The sequence below is a fragment of the Drosophila nasuta genome, chromosome 3, assembly GCF_023558535.2.
Source record: "Drosophila nasuta strain 15112-1781.00 chromosome 3, ASM2355853v1, whole genome shotgun sequence".
NCBI lineage: Eukaryota > Metazoa > Arthropoda > Insecta > Diptera > Drosophilidae > Drosophila > Drosophila nasuta.
In genome coordinates this window covers 18065790-18089854 of record NC_083457.1, presented here as the reverse complement: position 1 = coordinate 18089854, position 24065 = coordinate 18065790, and the positions used below count along the sequence as shown (strand labels likewise).

At 38.8% G+C, this 24065-nt stretch overlaps 3 protein-coding genes across 23 annotated transcripts in view; 1 reads left to right on the top strand and 2 right to left on the bottom strand.

The window, feature by feature from the left end:
• LOC132793199 (uncharacterized) overlaps positions 1 to 24065 on the bottom strand; it is a 190339-nt gene that overhangs the window by 108392 nt on the left and 57882 nt on the right. The window lies entirely within an intron of this gene.
• LOC132793205 (Bardet-Biedl syndrome 4 protein homolog) lies at positions 326 to 21369 on the bottom strand. 2 transcript variants are annotated; one of them, XM_060802933.1, is made up of 11 exons: positions 20897 to 21369; positions 3216 to 3637; positions 2978 to 3140; positions 2793 to 2905; positions 2411 to 2701; positions 2185 to 2341; positions 1995 to 2117; positions 1848 to 1932; positions 1122 to 1208; positions 829 to 1040; positions 326 to 564 (listed from the first exon to the last, which is right to left on the bottom strand). In XM_060802933.1, exons 2-11 carry the CDS (start codon positions 3455 to 3457, stop codon positions 403 to 405), a joined length of 1635 nt encoding a protein of 544 aa, XP_060658916.1. In that variant the 5' UTR covers positions 3458 to 3637; positions 20897 to 21369; the 3' UTR covers positions 326 to 402. The 2 variants fall into 2 exon arrangements, with proteins under 2 accessions (XP_060658916.1, XP_060658917.1); XM_060802934.1 differs by having other exon boundaries at positions 2978 to 3117.
• The window catches only part of LOC132793200 (PDZ and LIM domain protein Zasp), a 67780-nt gene continuing 50047 nt past the window's right edge, over positions 6333 to 24065 (top strand). For 6 of the 20 annotated variants that reach the window (XM_060802924.1, XM_060802923.1, XM_060802926.1 and 3 more), the window contains exon 1: positions 8424 to 8548. The gene's annotated coding sequence lies outside the window, so the exon portion shown is untranslated. Of the gene's footprint in view, positions 6506 to 8418; positions 8549 to 8951; positions 9335 to 24065 lie in introns of those variants that run through there. The other 14 variants (XM_060802912.1, XM_060802907.1, XM_060802913.1 and 11 more) reach the window with 8 other exon arrangements.

The window sequence follows — 24065 nt, the reverse complement described above, 5'->3', positions numbered from 1 at the left end:
TAGATTGTAAGAGTTGAATAATGTTTTTTATGTAATACAGATTTTGAAATAAAACTATCTCAAGAGAAGGCGAGAAGCCAACGAGCCCCTGAGCTTCTCTTGTTCTCTTGAGCATTTAATACTTGAAACTTGATAACTAATAATAACTTTGTCTAAATATCCATGTATACAAAAACAGAAATACACACACTTATACGCATATAAAATATATACACTTAAGTATTTGTAATTGAAAATAGTATTAGATAAGATTAGCTAATGGGTTTTCATTGGCTTGCAATTATGTTTTACGCTATTTGTAAATCGATTTTTGAATTCACTTGAAGAACACGTTCAAATAAATGTTCGATGTGAGTTAATTTACTGCGACGTTGTTTATTTCTATTTCTCTGCGTGTCTCTCTCAGTTTTGGCTTACAACTGCATTCACTTCCAAGGGCATTTCCTCTGGCACTTCACTGGCATCTGCCTCCAACTGAGCAGCATCCTCACCGTCACCTAGAATGCCATGATTGTGGCTTGAAATGCGCAGCAAGGACTTTAGTTTGGTTGCCTGAAATTTAAACTAACAGAAAACAAACAAAAGTTGACTAAACAATACCTGGCATTATATAAAGAACATAATTAAATGCTAAAAGTTTCATTACATGCCCAATGGCAACCATGTGTGAAGACTTAAATAAATGGATGTTAAAAACGGCCAATGAAAAGTTTTCAATTTGGAATTTAATCTTGCTAAGTATTTGGTGCAAAACATAACATATGTTTGGGACTAATCACAGGCTGCTGCCAGCAACCATTGGGCACGGTGGCAGAAAACTCGACTTACTTCTGTGGGCAGCAACAGGTCCTGAGCGTGGGCCATAAAGCGATTATACTGCTCCGTTGCCAGCGCCAGACGCCCGGTCTCATAGCAGAAGAGTGCGAAATTCAGAAACACGAGCGGGTGCCGCATGCCACCTTGTTGACCCTGGGCGAGGTTGCACGCGCGCTCGAAGGCTACAAACGCATTCTCTGTATCGTCCAGTTTGCGTAGACACACTGCATAGGAAATGGAATAGGGGAACAGCAAATGGATTTACTAGCCTCTGCATGAATACTGCATTCTGTTTTTTCACTTACATCCTAGCAGCATGTAGCATTCGGCATTGTCCTTGCGCAGGTTTATCGATGCGGCCAGCGTGTGAAAAGCGCTGGCATATTGTTCGGCTAGAGGTCAGTGGAAAAATGTAAACAGTGAGTGACTAAAAGGTAACCATCACTACCATAAAACAACAATGCACATACAACAGAAAACAACAAACAGGAATAACAATAAGACCAAAAACAGCAACAAGAATGAAAGTTAAAACCTAAACAATAAACCTGCGCCACACGAGCCCGAAGGACATGGGGAGAGCCCGCGGGCCACGAGCTCCATAAAATGTAGAGTCCTTGAATGGCCTGGACTTGGCTCACCCGAAAAGAAAACTTGCCTTTGCTATTCACATTTTTATATTTTTCTATTTTCTTTTACAATTTATGAAAAGCCCCGTTTCGAGCTTATTTTTTCCGTTTTTATTGTGCACACTTTCCGGCATATTTTCTGTTTTATTGTCTGAGCTCAGACAAGTGCTTTAATGGTTAAATTCCCGACACACTTCCAGCACTCAACCCAGCCTAAGAATACAAAGCATTGCACAGTTAACTAATAAAGAGTCTACTAGGAATGTTATAATTATACCCCGGGAATACAATGAGGAATATTATACACAGATAGTTCTCTATTTTTCAGTAGTTCAATCATTGAGGGATTATATGCAAAAATATTGTTGTTTTCGTTGCTGATTGGCAATCTTTTGTACTTACAGGCAATATAAATTAGGCTCAAATTGTACAATGCATTGTAGTTGAGGGGCGATATCCAAATAGATTTGCGCAGCGATGAAACAGCCTTTAAATTGAATCAAGAATGCGTATATACACACAATTATTGCGTTTAATCTATTTGCTTACCACAATGAACTTTTGCTTTTTGAAGAAGCAGAGGCCAATGTTATTCCAAAGCTCGGCAATTTCCGGCTCGGCATCTGCGATTTGACTGTATTTGCCCAAGGCGCCATCCACATCGTTGCGCGACTGTCGAATGCGATTCGATATCAGTAAATCGATTCCTACTCCAACCTTAACTTCATCTCTTGCTTACCTGCAAAATGGCGCCCAGGGCTAGCAAGCCTTTAGGCGTGCACTTCCGTTCAATGTTGACGACTTCCGTCAAGCGATCGTAGGCTCTTTGGGTTTCATTGATTTTCAGATACAATACGCTGATTTCGGTGAGCACTTCGGCGTTTTCGGGTGTCAAGCTAAGCGATAGACAGACGGGAACGGAGATGTGAATGGATAAACGCATTTAAAAGCCAGACGGAACTCACTGCAAACACGCCTCAAGGACATCAATGGCCTGCTGGTACTCTTTATCCTTGCGATAGAGCTCAGCCAGGCGCACGTAGCTCTCCAACTTTTTGCCCGTCTGCACGGCCAGCTCAAAGTAGCCCCTGGCCTCGGCCTGCTGTTGACGGGCCATTTCCAGTTGTGGTTGCGTGGCAGCCGCACGATAAAGCAGCTCACCCAGATAATGATAGATTTCATGATCCCTGCGTGGACTGTGCTGTTCGGCCTCACGAAAAACGTTCAACGCCTGCCCAAAGCGTCCCATATTATAGCTGATTTTGGTAGAGAGAGAGAGAGAGAGAGGGAGGGAGCGAGTGTATACTAGAGAGTGTCGACAAAAATCGATAGCACTAATTGGCTTACAGCGTGCGGCCGATTTCCTTGTACGTCTCGATGTTCTTTGAGTTGAGTTCGGCAGCCTTCTGCAGATTACGCAGTGCCTCGATGTTGTTGCCATCCTCGCGGTCAATTAAGCCCTGTTTCCATTACAGCCAAGTCAGTGGAGCAATCAATTTGAAAGGACATCCCCGTCCCCGTCCTTTACTCACCTTGACAAAGTACAGATACTCCGCATTCAAATGACGATTCAACTCACGTTCGATGAGCCGACGGCATCGCTCGAATTCGCGACGTGTAAAGTAAATGTGGAGCAGCCAATCGATGTTTGCATCTGATGGCATGTTGGGCACTAATTGAAGTTGTAAAAATTGTCTATTCATTTGCAGTTGCAGTTGCAGTTGTAATGAAAGCTTTGTCCGTGAAAATGGTTTGGAGTTAACATATTACCTGCTTTGACCACCTCCAGCGAGGGCAGCGCTATGACTGCCCCATTGCAATTGATCTGCTCGCTGCCCGCTTCGTACATGAAGTTGAGTTGAGTTGAATGTGTAAATATTTGGGTGCTGCTGGAGGATAGAAAAAGCTCGACATATGCGTTGTACTCTACGTATTGTTGGCAGAAATAGAATCGTGTTTTCTGTTGTGTCAACCATTTTAGTTGCCATGGTTAATGCGCTTAGGGTTGTCATGCCACAGCAAAAGGGTGCTTTGTTTCAAATTGCGATGCGACTGGATGGGAATGTGAGGCATGAATAACCTTTCGAGTCCAAATAAATTAACTTGTCAAATTAATTAATGAACGTGTTTGTCTTCGCCAACGGCTGCTGTCTGCTGCTACCTAATATGTTGGATCCATTGACCAAAATGAGCTAAAAAGGAAAATAAACAAATGCCAGCCAGTGTGGTATAGTGTGTATTTTTAATTAGTAGCCAACTAAAAATCAATTGAAATGCAATAAAAACAACCTATAAATGCCATTTGCAAGGTAAAATAATTGACGATCAAATTGCAAACGAGTTTCATTACAATTTGCCAAAATTAGCTATCCGGTTGCCGCCCAAAATCAAAGAGACGCCTTCACCTCCTCTTCCTCCTCCATGTTCGCCTCCTCCTGGCCAACCCCATCTAATCACTCAATTTTGAATTCACACCATTCGATGTGGCAACTGGTCTCAGCTTATGCTCCGATTTGCACTCTATTTGTGGATGCAGCCATGTGATCGTGAGCTACATTCATAATGTGTTTACTACACATTAATCCATTAAATATATCGTACAAGATCGCCACAGTAATTGCTCTTAATGGCGGCCCCTATCAAAGTATTTCAGCTCTTTGCCAAACTGAAACTAAAAAAAAACTACTGTAAAATTGCCAGCTGCCCAAATTGGTGAGACGTGGACGTGACTCGCGTTGGCCAAAACAAAAAAAATGCTATAAACTTGGCGTTCCGGTCTGTCGAAGACATACAAAGTATCTTTAAGCTACATTTTGAAATTTAAATCGATTAGACTTCCTTAAGTCCCATTTCAACGAAGTTTCGCAACTCCAATTCGGCTTTGGGATAAGAACTTTACCAAATAGATGGCTGGTCCAATGCAAGTACATATTGTATAAGGCTCTTTGAAATCGATTAAGGATTAAGTCTTCTGAAGCCAATGGTCTTTAAAAGGCAGCTAAAAAAGTTCCTTTACAATAATACTTTATATTTTCCTCATTCACAAACGGAAATTCTAAGCTTGGCATAAAATTTTCCTTTGCGTACATTTTCACATCTTTTTATATATCATAAATTTAGTTTTCTGGTGCCAGACTTATATGGAGAAACAAAAAACAATCCCATTTTATTGCATACTTTTTGGCTTAGAATTTACGCAACTCTCCACTCTTGCGCTAATCAGTTGCACACTGCTTGCTGAACTGCTTGCACTGCAATATGCATAAGGGTTTGCTGCTTTGCTACACTTCTGGTGGGAAACAACACTAAACGTTTGAAGAGCATTGTGTCATGACTTATTGGCGCCATCTATGTTTCAGTGTTACTAATTTCATTGTGACTCTTTGAACACTTGGATATACAATACAAATAAATAAATAGTAAGAATGCTGAGTAAATAAATTTTATTTCGCAATAATCATGATAATTATTTCCTCTTTGTCCGCGCCGTTTGCATTGCGCTTATTAACTTGTACTACAAAATGTGGCCGCGCCATCGACTGGAAAGCAGTCCCCCAGCTTGCAATTAAGCGCATGCCAACAACTACGCATGCGTGACATTTTTAAGATGTTTGTGCGGCGTTTTCCTTTTGGCTACGCTTGCCACTAAGCCAAACAAAATAGTTGCTAAATGATTTACAGCCGCTTTTGTTGTTGCTGTCTCTGTCATTAGAAAGAGATGGAGACATGGGGACAGCTTCGGGTGTGAAGCTGGGAACATGAAAGTGTCTTTGAGCAAGCACTTTTGGCTTTGCTGAATGAAGTGCGGGCCGGGTGCAACTGTGCAACTTTTGAGAGCTGAACGCGCGTTGGGCTCCAAAAGTGCTGTGGTCAATATCGAAATGGCAGAAAGGGATAGGGATAGGGATAGCGATTGGGTTCGAGGCGGGATAGAAGCAACCGGTTTTGTTTGTTTTTTTAATTTTTTATTTTGCAACTGCGCAGCTTTCAGTTTTGGTTGCATTTGGCTGCTTGTTGCTGCTGCTTCTTCTTGATGTTTTTTTGGGGCGCTAAAAAGGAAAATCAGCCCAAGTTCCAACAAGAATCTGAGAGACGCCTGTGTTCGTTGTCCGATGTTGATGCTGTTGTTGTTGCTGTTGTTGTTGTTGTTTTGTTGTTGTTGTAGCCGTCACCCAGATTATCAGGGAAACTGGAGTAACCAGTTTTTTGCGTGCTGTGTGTGAATGTATGTGTTGTGGCATGCAACCTAAATATAGAATATATACTCATGTCCATGCAATATCTCGCGATTCGGCAGGCAACATTTTTATATCTTTATGTGGAGCAGCCACAGCAACAACATCAAATTAGCACAACGTTTTCAACAAAACAAAAGTAAAAGCAACATAAATGTTGCCAAAAAGTCTAGCCAGAAGTGAGCACTAAAAAACATATTCATAAAAAATGCGCAAAACTAAAGATATCATCGTTGATAGATAGCGCAACGGCAAAAAAAAACACAAAGCTAAACAAAGCGAGAGAAATAACTTCATAGAATTTTTGAGTTGACATTGTTTGTGTTTTCGCTTTTATCTTATCAGTTGAGTTCGCCAATCCACAAGAGCACACACACACACACACACACATACAAATACATTCATGGCACACAGCTGTGTGCTGATTGTTGTTGTTATTTGTGTATTTTCACCTTTCGTTTACCTGTTGATTTGTGTGTTGCACGCCTCTCTCGCGAGAGACGCTCGCAAGTGGCAAGCGAGTGTGTCTGTGTGGGTGAGAGAGTGTGTGAGTGTGTGTGTGTGTGTGTGTGTGTGAGTCTGGCAGTGACTTCGTTCGTCGAGATCTTTCGCCTTCGCCTTCGCCTTTGCCTTTGCCATTCATTCGTCTGAAAGCAACGATCGCGCGCGGTTGTCTTTACGCTCCGTATCGGGTTTTATTTAATATAACAACAACAACAACAACAACAGCAGTAATAATACATTTCTCGCTCCACTCAAGAGAACTTTAATAATAGATTCAGCGTCATTAACGCTGTCCGAGAGTAAACACAACAAGAAATAAAAGTGAGTGTGCCATTGTATAATTACCAAAGTAATTGACCAACATTTATGAGTATCGGCATTTAATAAAACCGGCTTCATTTGAGAGCAAAAATCTCCAGCTATCGCCGAGTGATTCAGCTATGACCGTGGCCAGTTTTTCGGCAACATTTTGTTGACTCACTCGCAAACAACAATAATAAATATACAACAACAACAAATCAATTTCAATTTGTGTGTGCTTTTCCAAAATAAAAATAAAAAGAATTCTGCTTCCAAAATCGAATTTGACGTAACTAAAAAAAAATTTGCATACAAATTTGCAGTGCAAAAGCAAAAGTGAACGAAAAAAACGCTTAAAAAGAAATAGCTTCAACCATAAAAAATCGTATAACTGTTATCATTCCGCAGTCCGTTAACCGCAGAGTGGCAAAAGCAAACGCAAAAGCACAACAAGTCGCTGTCTGTAATTACCTACTACTTATCTGCAGCATTTGGGACTATATAATTATCAGCTCGTGTCATCTTCTTTCGACGAAAAGTTCAGCTGCCAAAAAACAAAAGCGACAATCGTATTATAGAATGAAATTGGCAATACACAGAAAAAAAAACCAAATAGAAAAAGAATTGATACGTACTTGTTTTTATCGAATCGAATATTCGCTGTTGGGTGGAAAAATGTTTTTGTTATTTGATTGAATTACTCGACGATTTTACTCTATTATTTTTAGTTAGTTTTTGCAGTCGGCAACATGATTTAATTAAAAAGCTGAAATTGTTTTTATGCCCAACGGAGTTTATTATTAAATTTCATAGTTGTTTATTTATTGTTATTATTGTTGTTACTTAAATCGCATGGGCTTTCGATGCCACAATATTAAAATATGCAGTTTTTTTCTGCCCTTAACTCGATTCAAATTCTACGTTGGCCAGGCAACAATTTATGCTGGGATTATTGCATTTGGTATTTCAGATATTTGATTAAAAACGCTTTGAAATACAATTTAAATACTATGGCTCTCGATAGTTGAACTATTTTTACAGCGACCTTGCTGAGACCTAGATGGCACATTGCCTCAGAGATTGGGGCAAAGTTTTAATAACATTTATCGAGGGATTCGTGTGGAAGTCAAAGAACAACAACAGCAAAAGTATTTTACGATATGAGCAATGCGGGATGATGTCATATGATTAACTTGCTATATTTACTAAACATGTGTTTACAGATAATCTAATCTCTTTAGTGATTAAATGAATTTGTCTTCTCCACAACATGTTTTAATTCAGATTCTGAGAGTAGATTAACTTTACTTATTGCTTGGCACAGTTTTGCATTCAAAAATTAGTTGAACGAATTAGATGGAATGGATATTCAAATAGGCAGAAAATATGATCGCACAATTGGAAAGATCAAACGGAGGCTAGAAAGCGCAGAGAATGAGATACAAACAATTAGCCAAAATACAAAATAAATGTATAACAAATAGCAACAACCACAAATATATATCGACAACGAGAACAACAAAGAATTGTACAACTTGAGACAGACATTGGCAGCCGTTGGTTGCTGTTGTTGCCGCCGTCTGTTGGCGCGGTTTTTGTAGCATTTCTGTTTTCGGTTTCTGTGTCGGTGTCGCTCGTGAAAGGGGTGCGGCAAAAGGGGGCGGTTGGGTGGTGGGGGGAGGTAGGTGAGCTGACAACGTCTGCGGGTATGTGAGCAACACACACACACACACGCATGTAGTTGGGCAAAAAATAAAATGAAAAAGAACAGCAAAAATAAGACTCTCGCGCGGCCCCAAAATGCAGGCAGCGACTGCGACTGCGAAAGCGACCGCGACGCTGGCGTCGACTGAGGCAGCGACTGAGCTGCCACTTGCTTGAAAAGATTTTTAGTTCGAAAAAAACCATTTCACATACGAAATTTTCGGTTTCGGTTTTGGTTTTTGCTTTAGTTGAGAGAAAATCGTCGCTTAGTTAACGTCGCCCCCAAAAAAACACACAACACACAACTCGAACAGGCCGCAATAAAATCAATCAAATCAATTCACGAAATCAGCAACAAAAGTGTGTATATTGAATTTTACAAATACCCATACATTATATATATAAATATAAATATATTAGTCACCAGTGAAGACTGCGAACAGTAAACAATACAAAAAAAAAAAGAAAATCAAAGAAATTAGTTCATAAAATGCGCAACTGATAATTGACATCATCAGCAATAATAATAATACTACAAAAAAAGCAAATATATATTTACATGGTGTCATTATCAATATAAAATCAATAACTCCTTCCCTCTCACTCTCTCTTGCATTATTTAACTGCTCATTCTATCTCTTTCATTGTCATTCATGCCGTCGTCGATTCTCCCACTCTTTTCTCTCAGTTAGGGCCAAAAACTTGTGTGCTTTGTGTTAATGTAAATAAATTTATGTGAATTTCTGTGCAACGTTTTTTGAAGGTTAAACCAAAATATCGAAAAACCCAACAACTAAATTTCTAGAGAAAATCCCTTACGAAACGAATTATCTCGTGTACAAAAAGTTAACCAACAGTTTCGAATTGTTCACGAGAGAAACAACAAATTCAACTCATTTTTTTTTTGGCACTCGTTAAACGACAACAACAAAAATCGAGACTGCAAGAATAACAACAACATAAACAACAATAAGAACAACAAGAACAACAGCAACAACAACGGAAAGCAGCAAACATTTTCTGGATTCAAGCTAGAAAATATTTAGTTTTGGCCAGAGCACAGATACAGATACATCCTCGAACGCGCGGACGGACAGCAGCTGAAATAAGATAAAATATATTCAAAAATTTTAGAAACTTTTCAAGGTGAGTTTATTTTTAGTATCTTCGAAATGGCTGCGCGGATTTCTTTCCGAATTTTCTCATACATATTTCTCTCGCTCTGTCTGTGTCTGTGTCTGTGTACGTTGAATTTTTTGCGCTCTGCGCAGTCAGCTAGATACAATATCTGGCAGATACATATCGCTCACAATTTACGAAATGTGTTGCTGTCAACCGAAATGCATTCATTGTTGTCGTTGCTGTTGTTGTTGCTTTCCTTGTTGTTGTTGTGTTGGCCATAATTTCGGTGGCATTTATTTTGTAATTTAAAAATATTTAGTCGTATATTAGATAAATAGGCGCCAAAAGATATTAATGTATCTCTAGGTCAACGTGAAATGTATCTATCCATCTTGCAGCTTTTTAGCTCGCTCGTTTGTTTCGTCGACTATTTTCAATTCACACATTCGACTGTGCTGTACACATTTTCGATTTGCTTGCCTGCACGATGATGGCAATTGCGCTTTTCTTTCTTTCGGTGTTCTTGACGTATCTTTTTGCTTTCTTTCGAGTTCCTTTCTGTTTTCTGCTTGATCTATTTTCGGCCAACAAACAGCCAGCCAGTCAGTCAGTCAACCACTGCCCGCCCCTGTATCTGTATCTGACCTTTTGCTCAGCGAGAGTCGATGGCTCACATCGCGTATACGCAATGCGCATTGTCGCTGCCTTCGCTGCCGTACGTAATACGTATTTTCCATACACATTTCTCACTTCCCGTTCCCATTCCATTAACCACCCAGCAGATGCCTCTGTCTGTGATGTAACCGTCTTATTTTCCATTAATGTTTATAGATATTTGCAATGCGAGTATTTATGAATTCTCTTACTCACTTGCCTAATGACGGAGAGTGTTTATAGTTCTTGAAGTTTAATGAACTCTCTGATTATGACTCTCTCTTTGGGTCTAGCTGTCATTAATCACTCTGCGATATAACAATGTGATATGACAGGCTGCTTGTTTTTAGAATTCCTTAACATGTCATCCGCTATTCGTGGCTATCAATCAAATCGAACCACACACACACCATAAGCTGATAAGCGAATCGGAGACAGGTTTACTCACTAACCCGTTGATACATTGATTCAATAGCAAAGCACAAATTGCTGATAAGCTGCGTCATTTCGTTGCCAGTCAGTCAGTAGTCATTCAGTTAATTCATGAACAACTGATGGAACCAGAAGCAATTTCAACTGCGGCAATCGGATTGTGTTTCCCTAGAGCAGTGAATGAGTTTGCTTTGTTTACCAGCTGCGAGTGGAAGTGTATTTTTATCAGCTGGGTGCAATTAATTAGCAACCCTGGTCGAAGACGTTGAAAGTGACGTCAAAGCGGGGCAGCAATTGAGATTGCAATAAAACTACTGCAATTCAAGTCATAAATTAAGCGCCAAGCAGCAGGCGACAGTCACTGCGATGCCAAATGCAACTTACGACTCTTGAGGGGTCAACGCAATGAGCTGCTTGGCAGGGGCGAAGTGGGAGGGGGCGAAGTGCCTAATGAGCGCAGAGAAAAAAGCAACACGCCGTGCTCATTAGAATCGTATTTATACAGGCGACGAATGACCGAATGATTTCCCCCCACTCCCTCTCATTCTGCTCCACATGCAATGCAGAGTTCCTTCCCAGATCTCAAAGAACATTTCAACATCTACATTTCTTGTGCGTGACAATATTTCATGGCTTGGAACTCTTGTTGAATGAAAGAAACGAGAAAAGCAGCGGAAGAAATAGTAGCTGCAAAATATATGCAACATGCTCTACAAAATATTTGCGAGTAGCTTAGTGTACACTGAAAAAAATGTTTTGATATCAAGATCAAAATCTTGATTTTACTTTGTAAAAAGAATTTTAATCTGAAAAGTACGTCAAGAACATGAAAATCGTAAAGTTAAAACACACATTTTGATTGCCAGATCATTTGATATACATAGCACTCAAGTTATTATCAATAAGAGGGAAAATCGTATAGTGTTAAGTTCAAAAATCATATTAGAAAATCAACAAAATATTACTTTATTGTTTTTATTTACTATTTTATTATTTACTTATTCAGATGTTGTCAATAACTCTTACCTAAGAAATTCTTATCAGGACTTCCTTTCTTAGACTTTAATGAAGATTGGATCGCTACAGCTCAACTAACTGAGCTAATGATGAAAATCTTTTTAGGAATTTCGATGGATTACAGAATTGACTTAAATTAAATCTAGTATTTTTGGTCATGTTTTGAGAATTTGGTATTTTGTAGACTAATATTCTTCATTTTTAGAACCTTTATGTGGTCTTAATTTAGGAACATAATTTTCAAGACGAATGTTCATGACTTTTCTTGTTTTTCAGTGTATACTATTTTAATTACTCTGCAATGGCAAAGCTGAACGCATTCTGCATGCAATTCAGCGACGGAGTCAAAGAGCGAATGAAAAACAAAATCATTTCGCAAGAATTTAACCTTCATGAATTGTCATGGTAGATTGCTCTCTCTCTTTCTCTCTCTCTCTCTCTCTCTCTCTCTCTCTCTCTCTCTCTCAGTGTGTTCTCCCACTCTTTTGGCGTCTCGTTGCGGCTAATGTGCTGATGTATGCATATTTCATTTCGCTTGTTTCGACTGTCTTCAGGGCTCATATGTCATTCAGAACACAGCGGCAAACAATGCAAACAACACTCTTCAAGTCCATAATTAAATAACTTATTAGTGCATTTGGCGGGGGGGCAGTGGGAGGCAGCGACTCTGGCTGTTGCTGTTGCTCGTAAAAATAATGTTCGGCCCGCATCCGCTATACAGGGTGTTCAGTTGAGTGCGCTTTAACTCACTCCCTCATCGAGTTGTTATTCACTTTCTGGGTTAAACGGCGACACACTTTCGCACTCTCTGAGGGGTAGAGGGAGAGGGGAGAGCGATTCATGGCTTACACAACGAGCGAGTTCGCAAATTTGACTAAAAAGTAATCACTTTACAATCGCAATCGCAGTTACATAACAATCACAATGCGTTCAAAATAAACGCCCACAAAAAAGCTGTGCGAAATACAACCAACAAAAAAAAAACGAGGGGAAAAAACAAATCTTGGCAGTGTTGAAGAAGTGCAAAGATAAAGTTGCTTACCCACTGCTTTAGTCAGCTCTCTCCCCCTCTCTCTCTCTCCCTCATCGCTCTCTTTCCCTCAGCCAGTGCTCTGCAGCACAAACGTGACTGGCAAACAATTTTTGTTTCAACCGCAAAAGACCCATCGAGATTGGGTTAAGTGTCTCTGCCTCAGTCTGGCCGAAAGTGTCTCGTCTGCTTGGTAAAAACCCGCATAAAAATCCAAAATCCAAACTCCAACTTCAACAATTAACAAGCGTTATAAAAATTATAACAATTTATTATTGTGGGGACTTTAAGCAAGTTTTGCAATGCAAACAATTTCCATGCAACTTGTGCTCGTAAATCAAAACGTGATTTTCGTTATTTCTCCCCCATAAAAATAAAAATGCTTGAAAAGTCTATTTTCACTCTTGAAATTTTTTATGTTTAAAATGCGTTAATCAAACTTTTTTTTTGTTGGTTTATTTTATTTCGAAGGCATTCTTTAGTATTCCCCCACAGACCATTAGTATTTATGTTCCACCCACTTGGCAACCGTATTGAATGGATTCCAATTAACCGAGAGCTCTTTAATATGTTTCAATAAATATTTATCCAAGAATAGTTCTTCAACATTTGCGTATTAATCTATATATGTTAGTCATGCTTAGATAAATGGATCGCGGACAATTTGATTGCAAATTCAAAATTAAGTTTGTATGAAGGCCTCCACAGATCAATGAAGAATCCTCATTATAATAATAGAACTAGATTTCTCAATTCATGTTTATTTATTTCTATCCATTGTGAAGGTATTCAAAAGAGACAAGACAAAATTGTGATCGGAGACTTTAGCCTTTTGTTATTGTTATTACTTTTGTGATTTTCAAGGCCTTCGCAAGTGCAGACATAAAGCGATTTATGTGTACAAGATTTCAATTTATTTTTACTACCCAAAAATCTATTTCGATCGGCGTCGAAGTCGACGTCAATGCCAAAGTCACATATCAAATTTGATTGTCACATTTTTTTGTGGCGTTGACAGGCGACGGAATGAAAGTGAAAACGAAAAATCTCAATGAAAATTACTGGCGATGTTGCCTTTGCAACAATCCTGTGTCTGCAATTTGCCCTTACCCTTGTCGCTATTTTCACAGCGATGGCCAAAAGATAAGAGTCAGAGAGAGAGGAGGGGGAACGAATGCAGAAGGCCAGGGCGGAAATTGGGCGCAACAATTTCAGACAGACACGACGAATATACGAATATATCTCTCATAACACATCTATGAAATGTGCCAGGGCAAAAATCTTTCAATGAAAAAGAAATCTCAGTATAGCATATAATATAAATGGTGTATATACAAAATGTATAGAACGTGCTGGGCCTAAACTAAACGATACGAAAATAAATTACAATTTGCACACGACTTGCCAAAAAAATCAAGAAACACGAGTGAGAGAAACTTGGACTCGAGTTTAAATTGCGTTGGCGTTGTCGTTGTCGTTGCCATCATCAGCGGCAGCAGCAGCAGCTGCAAATTCCATATGAATAATTGCGATTGGATAATGCCACTTGACAGATTCATAAATTGTGAACGAAGCAGCTAGCTAGCTAGCCCATTGAGTAATCCGAAGTGCATCTCCAATCCTGCAGCTCCGATTACCATGCAACAGCAGCAGTAAAAACAAAACATCATCAACAAATGACAAAAGTGCCCAGAATGACACAAACAACAGCCGCCTTTGACACTTGAAATAGTTTTTTTGGCTGACAGATATGTTTTTAAGCAGACCAAATAGAACTTCTGGCTAAATACGCAGCGCATCAGCTGCAGAGGCGACAGTGCCACAAGTGGCAGCGGGGGCGAAAGAGGAAGGAGAGAAGTGAACTGCCTCTGCCTGTTGTCTTCTGACACTTGTCGTCGCCCATTAAACAAGCTGACAAATTGGAGACGCTGCCAGCGCTAACAACACGCAACAGAACAATGCGAAATGTTTGTTGAGGCAGCAGAGGGAAGTGCTCGACTGCAGCCATACCCTGTAAGCTGTTGACATCTTTATCTGCTTAACTTCCCTTTCAACCTCAACAAACTGTGAGTTCATGGGTCAGGCTTGAGTTCTGTTTTATTAGCAAGTTTCTTAGCTGATTAATTGAAAAGTATCTGCCAGATATTTGCGCACTTGACTCGCATCTGCGCATCTGTTTGAATGCGGCATGCGGCATGCGGCATGGTTAACAAATTCATTTAAGTGTTTTCACTGTTGCCATTACAAATTTGCCAGAGCCGCCGTTTTGCCGTGTGTAAAAGCCAGCACTTTGTCAACTTAATTGCAGCACTTTGTAAACTGTCAGAGCATCGACAACGACAACGACAACGGCAACGAGAATGAGAATGAGAACGAACTGTAGCTGGAGCTGAAGTAGAAATACAGGACGACTTGAACGACACCCACTCGAAGGCACTGTCATTGTCTGTTTGCCTCTTCTATTCGGTGTGCGTGTGGCAATTGCCTTGGGAGTCGCAACAAGTGCTTGCAGCCCATGCCCCATAAATCAAATGGTGCCCCAAAATGTGTCCATTTTTGATTGAGAATTATGCCCAGGCATTAGGCATTAGGTATCAAGCAAAAGAGAGGCGCATCCAACGGTTGCTGCTCAAGCCTTTGGCATTTGTTGCACTCGATTTATCTCTGACTTTCAATCTGCAGCTGTCTGTTGTCATTGGCTTTCAACTGGCATTAGCTAGATCGAGACTAGAGTCTGAGTCTCATCCGAGTTGCAAGTTGCAAGTTGCAAGCAATTACATTCAGAGCTTAAGCCTCTATCTTTAGTCAGTTTGGATTTCCATTTGCAATTGCATTGCGGTTAATCGCATTTTGTTTGTCATTAAAGCCACAAATTATGCACAAAAGGTAATTAAAAATAGTTGGAAATTAATTGCATTTGCTTATGCTTAATCAAATGACAACAAGCTCCAGATTATCACCGACTGTACAATGATCTTTCTCTTCACTATAAATAGTTAAATATTCTACATAGTTAATAGCATTAACATTTCGAAATAGAGTCTTTTGGGTTTAATTAGAATCGACCGCAGTTCACCAGATAAAATCAGATCCAATGAAGCGTCGACAAAGTTGCAACCACAACAATTTGACAGGCATATTAAAATCACATTTACTAAAGTTAACAAATTTCTGAGAGTTGGTAAACAACAACAACAACGAAAACGAAAGCGAGAAAAAAAGCGAAATACTTTTATGCGGCTAATTAAATAAATGCGCTGATAATTACGCTTTATTAGCTCAAAAAACTAATACGGCATTAACTATTCTAGTGACAGATTTTATACCATATTCAAATACATATATCATACATATAATTTTTTTTAGTTTTTGGCTTTATTTAATTGTGTGGTTTAAGCAATGACATCAAGTTTAATTTATAGGATTTGTTTTTTGATTGTTTTATATTGCATTTAATTACTTTCGCTGCGCTGGCAGCATTCTCATTGAATTGTAAATAATAATATTGTGCAACATTTATGCGACATTTATCGCAGCACATAAAAACAACACTTGCCTCATACACAATATAAATACATTTATGTTATGTATATAGTATATAGACTCGCATATGAATGATTCAATTCTGTGCTTTAATGCATTAACTTATCGCCAGTGTAGGCACTGACCGATTTGCAAACAACAACAAAAACAAAAACCGCACAAAAAAATGATGAAAACAATAATGAAATAAAAAAATAATAAATTAAATTAAACAGTTGCTGAACAAAGTGAACGAAAAAGTAAACAAAACCTCATAAACAATTTCATGCCCCTTGGCATTGCTTTTTTTCGATTTGCGATCGACAATTTAAAGTTATGGCTACTGCCATACCCTGCAACCATAAATCTCCAAAATAAGTATTATAAACGTGATCACATCAATACAACTCGATTCGAAAGCGAAGATTACTTAAACTTTATTTCGATGGTAATTGTCACTGGATCTCAGAGTCTATAAGAGATAGAGCTATAATTTTACTTTGGCTGACAATTTGGTATATTTTTTATTATATGGTATATTTTGAATTTAGTACATACCGTTATACCAAACCTAACATTTGGTATATTTTAGTATTTGTGCTATATACTCGGTATATTAGTAGAATATGGTCTTATTGAAGATGGGTAGTGGGTATCTTAAAGTCGAACACACTCGACTGTAGCTTTCTTACTTGTTTCGCTTTGAGATCGGCAATTTAAAGTTACGGCTAATGCCATACCCTGCAACCATAAATCAACAAAATGGGTGTAATAAACAAGATTATATCAATAAAGTTCTCATTCGATCCGAAAGCGAAGATAACGTTAACTTTATTCGGATGTAAATTGAAGATATTTATAGCATGTTTGGGCGTCGATCATTTATTGTTCTCGTTTTTATTTTTATTTTTGCGATATTAATAACCGCACATAAACGTACTCAAATATTTACAATTTACTGGCAGTCGAGAAAATCTGATTTGCTTCTAGTAAATTCAATGACAAAACCAATTTCGTTACAAAGTATTTTTCTAATGCATTTTTAAATCGTTTTGAGAAAATTGGTTCAACAATTTTCAATTGATGTCGTGCTTAAACATTGCATTAAACATTTATTGCAAATTTGCATTTAAATTTGAAATTTAAATTGTGTGCAGAGAAATTAATCAATTTTGTCTCCACTCTTCACACTGCGCACAGTAAAAATGCGATTTGCATTTGATGGAATAATTAGAATCTCATTTGATGCGACCGCAAAAATTATATTCAATCAAAATGCTGCCAAAAAAGTAATTTATGTGTTCAATTTACATATTTCGGAGTATGTGTGATATAATGGAAAAGTGCGATTAGGAGGATAAATAGAGGGAGTATTTACTTATTAAGTGAAGAAAGTTGCTAAAATGATTTGCAGTCTAACTAACTAAGTAACTGGCAAGTTGGCAAAGTTTCTCTGGGGTCAAAACTGTATTTAACAAGTAAGAAAGCTGCAGTCCAGTAAGCTCGACTTTGAGATACCTGCTACCCATAAGCCTTATACCAAATTCATACACGACAAAATACTAAAATATTCCGATGGCTATATAGTATCAAATTCAAAATATACCATATAGTACAAAACATACTTATAACAAACCACATCAATGTACTGCAAATATACTAAATTATACCTAAGGTCGTATTTGGTATATTGATATGGTGTATTCTATACCAGATTGTCAGTCAAAGCAACTAACTAAGACCCGTAGTCTCTGAGATCTAGGTGTTCTTATGTACAGACGGACAGACAGACGGAAGGACATGGAATATATATATATATATATATATATATTCCATGGTACTTTTTGGGGTCGGCGATGCCTCCTCCTCCTTCTGCCTGTTAAATATATTTCCGGCAGTCACAAATTTATAATACTCTTCTACCCTATGGCTAACGGGTAAATAAAAATGGCAAAGTAAATTGTAATCATTGCATTTTGCGGAGTCTTAAAGGGCAGACATTGGATTACATTGTGGTAATGAACTTATCACACGCTTGTCTAACTCCGAGTGCAGCACTCGCTCTGGTTTATAGCACGGGGTCTGGACTATCAATGCCAGCTAGTCAAGCATGTTAAAAGTGGCAGAGCGAAAGATAGACACAGATAGAGAGTGAGTGAGAGAAAGAGCCGTGAATTGGACGCCCACCTGTGCAGCTGCAGCTGTTGCTGCTGCTGCTGTCGAGCACTGTGACGACAAGTCAAGGCGAACAGCGCGTGGCCATTGCCCAGACAGCCACAATGAGGTGGAGGAGAGTGAGTTGGAGACAGGCGACAGGAGATAGGAGACAGCGGAGGGGCAGCTAAGCGAAAACTTTCGATGCAGCGCAGACAAAGTATGTTTGTGGTGTTCCATGGTGCTGCAAATTGGCGCATTCTCAATGTCACTTGCATTCTTTTGGCATCGCATTTAGGCGTGTTTGCCGTCGCTCAGCAGTTGACAGAGCACTTGAGAGCGCCAAGAAGCAAAATAATCACACACACACACACATGGTAAAAACAACAAACAGTGAAAGCAAGTGTCACTTTTGTCAGCTGCCTTGTGTATGTGTGTGTGTGTGTGTAAAATATGAGCGAAAGAAAAAAACACAACGAACAGAAAATGCAAAGCCAAACATTACGTATACGCCGCATTCGACACGACGCTAAAACTGCATGCAAAAAAACGACAACTTTTCGAATACTCAAGTGTTTTGATGCACTGACAGATGCAGAACGTGTGTGTGTGTGAGTGTCTGTGTGTGTGTGTTGAGTGAAAAAGTTTTGCGTTTTTTTCAGCGCTTGATAAGCGTCGCAGCAACGCAAAAAGTCGTCGAGCCGTTGAGTTACGCCCATTTAGCACGCGCATTGCATTAGACAGACTGAAGAGCAACAGCGCAGTCAACGAAGGCAACACAGCAGCAACACTAGTTGTTGTTGTTGTTGTTGCCCGGGAACAGATTCAGAGCCAGAACCAAAGCCAGAGCCAGAGCGAAAGCCATTCAGCTAGATCCCGAGCCACAAGCACGCCAACACACATGACGTCACGTTCATGTCACGTCACGTTGCATCAACGGATGCCTCAGCAAATGGAGCTAGAATCTGCCACTGTTCGAGTGAGAGAGGGAGGCGAGGAAATCTCGCCATAGAAAAATAAAAACAGACATAAAAAACAGAAAAAAAGCAAAGCAAACTAAAAATCACTCGACGCTAGGCACAACTTCAGATTCACTCTAGCCAAAACTTTACTTTAGACCGGGCGAACAAAAGCGCGTAAAAAATAGAAGACAACAAAAAATGGTAGTGGAAAAAAAAAGTTGGCGCGCAAAAAAAACGCAAAACGCAAAACGCAGTCGTGAAGTGTACGTGAAATTTGCATAAATGCGAAATCAACGCGTTCGCTACTTGGCAACTCTGGCAACTGGCAACTCGGGCAACTGACTGGCCCCATGAGCCCAGCAGAGAACCAAACACACACCACAGACAGACACACACACACACACACACATATGCGAGTGTGCGGCATTTGCATGCTATTGCTTGACAGCCTCGTTGGATGTTGAATGTTGTTCTTGGTTGCTGGTTGCTGCTGCGTTTTTCCCTAATTTCCCCTTGGCAGTTAGTGGGTGAATGTCGCCGCGATGACGCGCCAGACAACAGCAAGCAAAGCTAGAAGGAGAGAGACAGAGAGAGATACAGAACTTCACTTTTGTTTGGCCCAAAAAGCCAACATAACAACAGCAACAACAACAACAAAAGGAGGCAACATCAACATCAACAGCCAGCAGCAAGCAAATATACTAAGTAAACTCTCAAGTAGTTTTGCTGCTTCTTAAGGTTTTGCTCAATGCGGTCTGGCCACTTGACATGGTCGTCGTCGTCGTCGTCGCTTCAGCTCTGGGAGATCTAGAGATCTGGAGATCTGGTTTGCTGGCACTTTTCTGGAAGCTCTCTTGGGCTGCTGCCTTGCGTGTTGCCACAGGCTCGAGTGGCTTTTAATGAGCTGTTGCATATGCAGTTTATTAATGTGTTGAAAAGCCCCCGAACAAAAACAAACTGATGCCCCTTGGCTGCCGGTTGCTGGTTGCTGGTTACTGGTTGCTGGTTGCCATTGCTCTACTCTGCTGTTGTGGCGTGCCATCTGAAAGTTTGTCTAACTTTGAATTTTTGTTGAAGGCTATAAATAATTCAAAGCTTCGTGCAATTAGTGTGTCTCATTAGAGGCAAAAGAAATACGAGAACCATTTGCTTTTTCGCTAGTTAAATGGCCAACCGACAGAAATATAAATAATTGCGCGCAACCTCATATAACGTTTCACTCTAATTAAATTATTTTCGTTGTCGCTAATAGAAAATCTTATTAAATTTGGCCTCACATAAAAATTGCTATTATGAAAATTGAACGACATTTGAGCTGAACTTGGGTCAAGCTCTCTCTCTTTCTTTCTCTTTCTCTTTCTCTTTCTCTTTCTCTTTCTCTTTCTCTTTCTCTTTCTTTTTCTCTGTGGCTGTCCAAGTGTTTGTGTTATCTGACCGCCCAAAATGTAATCATCGAAATCGAAATCGAACCGAAACCAACTATCAAAAAAATAAGAAAAGAAAAGAAGTACAACAAAACATCAAGAAAAGGCAATGGCGCAAAGCCAAACAAGTTTGTAGGGTATGGAGTGATAGACGTTATCTTACCCTATATAAAACAATATATACCAAAAAAATTCTAAAATATACCAAAGACTATATATAGTATATTTATATGGTATTGTATTCAAAACATATCATAAAGTACTATAAAACATCAAGAAAAGGCAAAACAAGTTTGCAGGGTATGGAGTGACAGACCTCAACATACCCTATACAACATATTAAGTTTCCTATCTGTGTTTAAAGGCCAACTACCCAATTAGCTTGACTCACAGGGTATTGCAAATTGTGCTTCATTATTTAGGTAGATTTTGAGCAGCGTGCGAAATCCCCAAACCAAATTGCCGTATCCAGTTGCCAATGCTTCCCCTGCCTCTCTCTCTCTATCCCCTCCTCCTTCGTGCCACCCGCATGACATCATCAGCGTTAAAAGAGGCAACGATCCGCGGTGGACAGTGGATGCTTCAGTTGGTCTGGGTTTTGGTTTTGGCTTTGGCTTTGCTTTGGTTTCTGAGGTTTTCGGGTTGATTGCGTTGGCTTCTGCTCTTTGCTTGCTTTTGTTAATGTTGTTGTTCCCATTGTTGTTGTTGCCCCGCTCGATTAGGAGCCGGTTCAGTCCAGTCTACGGTCATTCGCGGGTCACACGGAATAAGAGACGAATCATTTTTACCCAAACTGCTAATGACTAAAAATGAGTGTTTGTGTTGTGCGTCAGAAATCAATTTGATGCTTGTTCTATGCTTCTGACTTTTATGACAATTCATAAGCGATTTCTACTAGTTTCATAGGGCAATTGATTTAAATGCTTTTTGCTCTCCATTCCCGTTTTTTATTTAAGAAATTATTTTATATAACATACGCGACTATATGAGTATGTGAGAGTATTTTTGCATGCGAAAGCCTCGCCCCAAAAATTATATGCACAGATGCCAATGCCATAAATCTGCAAAACTACCGCATGCAAATTGATTTGTTGCTCTCCCTGAATCAAATGAAATGCAACTGCTGTTGGTGCCCAGATCGACGAGGGGTAAGGGAGAATCGCAGCGAGTCATGCTCACAATACAAACACCAGGAGCGGAGTGCGGGTAGTAATCAGTTTTGATCGGGTGAAAATACTTTTTTTTTTCTATAGAAATTAATAGTGTCTCATATCGATATATTTATATTTTCTTCATTTAAAGTAATTTCAAATTACACAAGCAAATACTTTAGAAATTATCACATAAGTAAAATATAAACAAGCAATATAGCTACAATCGAGTGTGCTGAACTGTAAATCTAAAACAGTGCGATATTATTCTGAAAATATACCAATTTAATATACCTCAAAAATACTAAAATATATAAAGAGCTATATTTGGTATATTGATATAGTACTACATTAAGAATATACCATAGAGTGCAATATATATTAGATTGTCAGGAAAAACATTTAATACCGTAGGCTTCTTAAATACCTTTGACAATTTTTATTTGATCGCATCCAAATTTTTAGGAATCATAAATTCTACAGTTATTATTGTATGTTCGAAATAGCGATTCTAGCTTCGAAATTGCGCTAGTTATTCGATATTTTTCGGTTTGGGGGCGGAAGAAAGCGTAGCAAAAATTTAAAAAAAACTTGATTAAAAATAGTAGAAGAATTCCTCATATCTCTACAATAATTATTTCAATACCTCATAGTGCTAGTTGTTTATATCTTATCCTCAGTTCGCTCCTGGACAATAGCAATTCCAAAACCAATATATAAACACCAACACCAACACCAATGCCAAAATCAACAACTGCAATAATAACAGCAACTACAACGCCAACCATAATCGCCATGCAAAATCAGCAGGCACAGCGTGACGAATGGCAGCTCCACTCTCCATTCTCCACTCTCCACTCTCCGCTGTCCACTCGCTGCCTTGTATTGCTATCGACTGCATATAAATAAATTTTAATTTGCCAATTGTGTGTAAAACTTATTAGCGATAAGTTTTGTCGCCGTTGCAGCCGCAGGCTGTCATACATACAAACACAGTGTGCGAGAATACAAATGTATCTAGATACATACATATATGGCCAAGAGGCTTTAGTTGTTTATTTTGTAAAATGCCAAAGCGTCTGGCCATATCGCACGAGGAAACAAAATACGTGTGTATCCGTATAGTAAGCTGACATTTGGTTATTAGTCATATAAAGCTGCAATGGATTGGGGATAAGTTTATTAATGATACAAGCGGGTTGCATTGTCATTGGGCGCCAAGTTGACAACTTCAAGCGGATTAAGTTCGACGACAAAGAGGCCGCAGATAGATAAATACTTATAACTTTTTGGGTCGTGTTATACAATACATTATTTCAGTACAAATCTATTTTGTTAGCGTTGTGATTGCATAATATTTCATGGCTTTACTTTAAAGCAATTGCAACTGACTGGAATTCTTCTGAATTTTTACATCTTAATTTCTCTAATACTATAAGGTATCATATACATAACATATGTATATTCAAAACATATATGTTATATACATATAAATAAAGTTCAATTTTGGAGTCACGAAATTTCCCTTAACTCTTGTTTTATATCATCAGAAGCATTTTTAAATAATGGTTCATTTGGCTGCTCTTGCTCAAGTATTTGCTGTGTTTTCTGATTTATTGTATTACTCCTCTACGAAGTATAACTATACAATATTAATTCACATTCCTATTGCCCAATTCTCTTCTTTTATTTCTATAATTAAAAAGGGTAAACTATGTTCCGTATAATTTAAGTATGCAAGATTGCTACAAAAGTTAACTCAAATCGAATTACCCAAAAATGAATACATGCTTAATTATTGAGTAAACCGATTTGTTGCATATTTAAATAAGACTTGTTTTGTATAATTTATTAAGCTTATTTCATAGTATTGTATAATTTGTTCAAACTATAACAAAATTTTACTACATCATATTCCCAATTCTCAATTCTCATTTAACGTATAAATCAATATTGAATTTTGCAGTAATGTTGTCAGAATCTTATTTAAATCTGTTTAATTAATTTGCTCTACTTATTCTCTTATATTGTATTCCACTCATAACTAAATTATTCAATGTTGTACTAAATAATATTCCTATTCTTCAATTTACTTCCTCAAAGTAAATATCTTCCCCTAGAAACTGGCTCAACTATTAGTAGACTTTGCCACAGACTTTGGCATATGTTCGAGTGCTGTGCAATGCTGAGAACCATTTAAACTCAATTCTAATGTCGTCGGTAATTAGCCGCTGCATTCCCACTCTCTATATACCCATTACCCATTATCCAGATGCCCACACACTCAACACTCAACTCTGAACACTCGAAACACACACACACATACTCATGAGTAGACTCGCACTCGTACTCGAATCACAGATAGAGACAGAGTCGTATGTGGCAGCGTTTATTTGGTGTGTCAGGTAC